This window comes from Arachis ipaensis, chromosome B01, assembly GCF_000816755.2.
Source record: "Arachis ipaensis cultivar K30076 chromosome B01, Araip1.1, whole genome shotgun sequence".
NCBI classification, from domain to species: domain Eukaryota; kingdom Viridiplantae; phylum Streptophyta; class Magnoliopsida; order Fabales; family Fabaceae; genus Arachis; species Arachis ipaensis.
In genome coordinates this window covers 2,850,015-2,856,895 of record NC_029785.2, presented here as the reverse complement: position 1 = coordinate 2,856,895, position 6,881 = coordinate 2,850,015, and the positions used below count along the sequence as shown (strand labels likewise).

Below are 6,881 nucleotides of genomic sequence, written 5' to 3'. Positions count from 1 at the left end.
ATCTTCATTTAATAATCTTATGACCAAGAATATTTTAGATTAAATTATAAAAGATTTATCTCTCAATATTATGATCACTATCACAATGATAAATCTATAAATTTAATCAAGGACCTTATTATATTAACCCTTTAATGTAATACCAATAACAAATTATTTGACACATGATAGATTAATAAATTGGAATGTGGTTATATTACTTATTCCCAACAAATTAGGATAAGATTTTATTCTTTAAGAGCCGTAATTATTCATTTTATAAGTTATACTTTACACAAATCTAAGCATACAATTATTGATCAAGCTAAGAAATAAATGATAGAGTAATGTTACATGATCAATAGAATTTATCATTTTCGGTCAACGGTTAACCAACAATAATATTTTTATACCTAATATCCAAAAAATATGGTATTAGCTAAATTTAAACCCCAAACTTTAAACCTTAGATCCTAAGTATAAAAATAAGGTTTCGATTCAAAGTATTGGCTAACACTAATACAAAAATATTATACCTAATATTTCTCTATGTGGTATGAGAACAAGTTTTCATTTATTAAAAAACTCTATTTATTATTAATTATTTATTACAAACGGGTATATATTATAATAAAAATAATCCGTAAATATAAAAAATTGATCACCAATCCAACTATCATGTATATATTTATTATTTTTGTACATTAGTTTAACAAAATTAATTAATCATCAGAATAATTAAACTTAACATAATAGAATAATCAAATATTTTATGAAAATATAATTAACCTTTTTTATAAACACCAAATATGTATGAAAAATACTAGGAGACCAACACTCCTAGGAGGGAAAAAAAAAGAAAAGAAAAGATGGTTAATATTAGTTTAAATTAAATGTAAGACACTTAAAAAAAATATTGCCTACCTAATACTTAAGCTTGTAAAGATGATGAGCATTGTTATTTGTAAGATATTATAAAAATGGGAACAAAAATATTGTATGGAGACATAAGTTTCCCTCTTGAAAAAAATTGGAATAGGGACGAAGACTATGCCTAAGTATTATAGACTATAGAGTGAGTTATTGAAAAGGATTACACAAAAGAGAAGTCTTTAAATGAATTTTCTCATTCTCGGTGAATGTATGTCAACACTTCCGTGAAATATATGTTTTTAATTTTATAGCAGCAAATGTGTCAAATATCCTATTTTATATCTTTGTAAATTTTCATGGTCCAAAAAGTAAATTAGGAAAGAAAAAAAAGTAGAAGAAAAAAGAAAGAACACTTTTTTTTCCGATTTCTCACGGTATTTCTCTAGTTTAGTAGGCTAAGAATTAATTCGTCGTGAATCAAAGTTCCATTTAAGGGTTTGTCGCTGGCCCATAGATTACTGTGTGTATAAGACGAGATTTGAATATTCGATATTTGCTTAAGCAGCCTAGTGAACTAACCACTAGATCAATTCAACTTGGTTAAAACACTTTTTTTATTTATACTTAAGCACTTATTAAGCAGGAAAATGAAGAAAATATACATCAAATAAAAAGATCCAAAAACACTAATACAACTTCATCAAATACCCCACAAATGATAATACTTCTTACCACCAATACATTTCATAATAAAAAAGTACACTTGAGTTGTGCAAAAGAAAAAAAAAAACATGCATAAGAAATTCAAAACTACTAAACTATGATGGTGTAAGAAAGAGACATCTAATAATAATGACAAACATAACATTAAAATCAACCCACATGGGACAAACTCATCATTGCACACCCCACTAAGCATGGTTGGTTGGTTTGTTTGTTTTTCAAGGATTGAATGGGGTTGGGCAATAATCATTTTGGAAATTATTAGCAGCATCCACAAATGGAAATACACCACCATTGATGATATTGTCCACTTGAGCTTGCTCTCCATTGATGATATTATCCACAAATGGAAATACACCACCATTGATGATATTGTCCACTTGAGCTTGCTCTCCATTGATGGTTGCTACTCCATTATTATTGCTACTAGTCCCTTCTTGCCCTTGAAGCTTGCTAATTTGCTTGTTGACCTCGTTGATATTTTGATCAATGATCCATGCAAGATCATTGAGATCAATTATGGTGGCATTGTCAAGGGATTGGTAGCCACCTAAGGATTGAAACATGAGATTGTTCATTTCTTTCTTTCTATTCTCATTCTTTAATTTCTTTAGTTGATCTTGGCCTTTTTGGATCCTTTGTCTCAAGAAGCTCTCTTGAGACATCATTTTCTTGCTTTGTTCTAATTCAGGCATCTCCTTAAATCTAGAGATCACTCGGTTCACCCCTGATGGCGATGGCCATACTTCTGGCTGTGGATCATCAGAGGTATAGATTATAGCACAAGCATCAACCCCGCAAAGAGTGCTAATCTCATCAGCCTTTTTTATCAGACCACTTTTCCTTTTCTTTTGTGTTGCCCTCCTCTTTGAATCATTTGCTATATATTTGAGCTCCACTTTCTTTCTAGCCATAACGATGATATGGTGATCTGAAAGATGAAAAATCAAGAATGAAAAGTTATTTATTTTTATTGTGACTCAATTTCTGCTATTGCTCTATTCATGTTGTTTATATAGGATAAATTTTTGATACGCATACAAGTTGAATATCTTAGGTAGCATGTATGTGCATGGTTGCCATTGTACAAAAATTCCTTATTTAATTAGAGGGAATTTAAAATAGATTTTCTTTAAATGCATTGCCATATGTGGACGATATCAGAAAATCTAAATCTTTTAATGTTTCGTAACAAACAAAACAAATGGAAATGTTTAATAATAAAAAAATATTAGTAAAAAACAGTTAAAGCTTGCCTTGTTTAACATTTATTAATTGTTAACAATTAATATATGCTAAATTAAATAAGATAAGTTATGATTTTTTTTATCTCCTTACCAATATCGCAAAATAAACTTGGGTAAAATACTGTTTTGATCCCCAACGTTTAGGGTGAATTCTATTTTGGTCTCTAATGTTTTAATCATCCTATTGTTATCTCAAAACGTTTAAAATGACGTCAATGTTATCCTACCATCAAATCCCTCACTAACAACTAACGGAATTGATATTACTGCTAATAATGTTTTTGTTAAAATTATGTTTGCTCAACCCTCTTCTCCTCCCTTCATCCCCTTAACAAGCTCAAATCCCATTTTTCTACTCGTTTCTTTCTCTCCCTTTTACATTATTAATTCTTCAAGAGGAGTTTGAGGAGGAAGAAAAAGAGAGTAAGAGAATGGAGTTTGGACTTGTTGAGAGGGTGAAGATGGAAAAGGGGGTTGGACAAACGTAGCTTTAACAAAGACATTATTAATAGTACATCAATTTCGTTAAGTTTTAGTGAAGGATTCGACAGTAGGATAACATTGATGCCATTAAACATTTTGTGATAAAAATAAGACGATTAAAATATTAGGGACCAAAATAGGATTCACCCCAAATGTTAGGGATTAAAACAATACTTTATCTAATAAACTTTTGAGTAAATTACCAATTCTGTCCTCGGATTATCAAAACGGTGACAAAAATAACCTCTACTCTTATTAACGACAAAAATACACCAAAAATATTGAAAAACACTACAAAAATATCCGCTCGTAAATAAAAATCTAATATGTTAACAGAGTTGGCTGAGCCATCAAATGGATTCTGTTACACCTATTCTTCTGCTTCTCCTTCATTCTCCCTCACTTCCTCCCTCCCTAAACCTCCCAGAAAGAGCTTATGCCTCACCCTCTTCACTCTCACTCTGAATCCATGGTTGCTGCCTTTCGATCTTCTTTGTCTCGCGCTCTTACACCCCACTTCCCGTTCCTTTTTTCTTCTCCCTTCTTCTCACTTTCACTTCTCCAACACACAGAACAATTGCTCATCAACCCACACCACTTTCTCTTTTTCTTTGTCTTCAACGGAAGAACCTAATTGTCGCCACTACTGCTTGCTTGCCGCCCTTCCATTGTCGTCAGGAGCGGATATTGTAGTTCTCACCCTCTTCACTCTCGCAGTAGATCTCTCGATCTTTCCTCTTAGATTCGCTATCACCGTTGCTGTTTTCTCGTCACCCCTCCATCCTTGTCAGGAACCTGTATTGTAGTGCCTTACTCTTCTCTCTCGCAGTAAGCCAGTAGCGAACAGTCCCTCTCTCTCGAGGGCGGTGAGGAGCTCTCTCTCCAGCTCCTCTCTTTTGTCATTCTTTCTCTTTGGATTCTATTTTCATTAGATTATTAAAAAAAGCATAATGAGAAATTGTGAAATTGCTAATTATGGATGATTATTACTGATTATGGCTGATTATTGTTGTGGATGAGATGAAGAGGGTGAGGTGTAAGGTCTATTCTGCGAGGTTTAGAGGGAGGGAGTCATTGAGATGTTGCTTATTGTTGTAGTTGCTTTGGGGAGTGAGAGAGGACAGGAGGAGAGGGTAGCATCACTGCAGGCACCATCTTTGAGGAGAGAGAGAACCAGAACAACAAGGAGAGAGAAAGATAGAGGTGGCGAGAGAGATGAATCAAAAAAGGAGAAGTGGATGAGCAAGATGACACTGGCAAAGAGCAAGACCATTGTCGTACTTGAGGGAGAGAAACTGTGGAAGAAGAGCCGACATCGTATTTGATGAGAGAAATAGTGAGGAAGATGTTGTTGTAGGAGCTTCAGCTAGGAAGATGATGTTGTTGTCGTTATTGTAATTTTGGGGTGATTGAGATATGTTGTTGTTGTTGAAGCTTGTAGCGGCTTTTTGGAGGTTTAGGGGAGGGAAACGAGTGACTGAGATGTTGTTTATTGTTGTTGTAGTTGCTTTGGGGAGGGAGGAAGTGAGGAAGAATGAAGGAGAAGCAGAAGAAAGGGTGTAACGGACTCCGTTTGACAGCTCAGCCAACTCTGTTAACGGAATAGATTTTTATTTATGGCCGGGTATTTTGTAGTGTTTTCTAATATTTTAGGTGTATTTTTATCGTTAATAAAACTGGAGGTTATTTTTATCAGCGTTCTCATAATTCGAGGGTGAAATTGGTAATTTACTCTAAACTTTTAAAGCTTTACAATACAAGTCAATAAGGTGTACTGGTGTAGACTTTGAGTAAAAAACAACTAATATTGTTATGATTAATTTGTAGTTTTCCCTTTTTGGAAAGTAATTATCTTTTATTACTTTTTTCCTATTTTTTTATGTTTTCTAAGAAAATTCACTCCATTTCTAGAAAGATGAACTTACCTCTCATCCTAGGGTGTCTTTTTTTTTTCCGGTTTTCTACGGCATTTCTTTAAGACGGTAGACTAAAAACTAATTCGTCATGGATCAAAGTTTCATTTAAGTGTTTGTCGCTGGCTAATAGATTGCTGCATGTATAAGATGAGATTCAAATCCCTAATACTTATTTAAAAGGACTAGTGAGCTAACCATTAGACCAATTCAACTTGATTAAAATGATTTTTTTAAATACTTATGCACTCATTAAAGTTCCAAAACAGGAAAATGAAGAAAATGTACATCAAATAAAAAGATCCAAGAACACTAATAGAACTTCATCGAATACCTCACAAATGATAATTCTTCTTATCACCAATACATTTCATAAGAAAAAAGTACACTTGGGTTGTGCAAACGAAAAATAAAACATGCATAAAAAATTCAAAGCTACTAAACTATGATGGTGTAAGAAAGACACATCTAATAATAATAATAATGACAAACATAACATTAAATCAAACAACATGGGACAAACTCATCATTGCACACCCCACTAAGCATGGTTGGTTGGTTTGTTTGTTTTTCAAGGATTAAATGGAGTTGGGCGATAATCATTTTGGAAATTATTAGCAGCATCCACAAATGAAAACACACCATCGTTGATGATATTGTCCACTTGAGCTTGCTCTTCATTGATGGTTGCTACTCTATTATTATTACTACTAGTCCCTTCTTGCCCTTGAAGCTTGCTAATTTGCTTGTTGACCTCCTTGATATTTTGATCAATGATCCATGCAAGATCATTGAGATCAATCATGGTGGCATTGTCAAGGGATTGGTAGCCACCTAAGGATTGAAACATGAGATTGTTCATCTCTTTCTTTCTATTCTCATTTTTTAGTTTCTTTAGTTGATCTTGGCCTTTCTGGATCCTTTGTCTCAAGAAGCTCTCTTGAGACATCATTTTCTTACTTTGATCTAATTCAGGCATTTCCTTAAATCTAGAGATCACTCGGTTCACCTCTAATGGCGACGGCCATACCTCTGGCCGTGGTTCATCAGGGGTATAAATTATAGCACACGCATCAACTCCGCAAAGAGTGCTAATCTCATCAACCTTTTTTGTCAGACCACTTTTCCGTTTTTTTTGTGTTGCCTTCCTCTTTGAGTCATTTGCTATGTATTTGAACTCCACTTTCTTTCTAGCCATAGTGATGGTATGGTGATAAGAAAGATGGAAAATCAAGAATGAAAAGTTATTGATTTTTATTGTGACTCAATTTCTGTTGCTCTATTTAGGATGTTTATATAGGATAAATTTTTGATATGCATACAATTGAATATCTTAGGTAGCATGTATGTGCATTGTTGCCATTGTACAAAAATTCCTGATTTAATGAGAGAGAATTTAAAATAGATTTTGTTTAAATGCATTGCCATATGGGGAGGATATCTGGAATCTAAATCTTTTAATGTTTCGTAACAAATAAAATAAACGGAAATGTTTAGTAACAAAAAAATATTAGTAAAAAAAGTAAATTATATGGTAAAGATGTAAGTTTACAGTTTTTTTTATGGGATGAAAGAGAGATTAAAAAAAATAGCATCCACACTTTAAATAGTAATAAAATAATAAAAAATAATTATAAAAGAAATTTATTTTCTCTCTCTATAC

At 32.9% G+C, this 6,881-nt stretch overlaps 2 protein-coding genes across 2 annotated transcripts; both read right to left on the bottom strand.

Annotated features, from left to right (window-relative positions):
- On the bottom strand, nt 1,717–2,644 carry LOC107644294 (agamous-like MADS-box protein AGL80). The gene has a single exon (XM_016348136.2). It carries the CDS (start codon nt 2,487–2,489, stop codon nt 1,794–1,796), a length of 696 nt encoding a protein of 231 aa, XP_016203622.1. The 5' UTR covers nt 2,490–2,644; the 3' UTR covers nt 1,717–1,793.
- LOC107644286 (agamous-like MADS-box protein AGL80) lies at nt 5,561–6,613 on the bottom strand. Its single transcript, XM_016348126.2, has one exon. It carries the CDS (start codon nt 6,414–6,416, stop codon nt 5,790–5,792), a length of 627 nt encoding a protein of 208 aa, XP_016203612.1. The 5' UTR covers nt 6,417–6,613; the 3' UTR covers nt 5,561–5,789.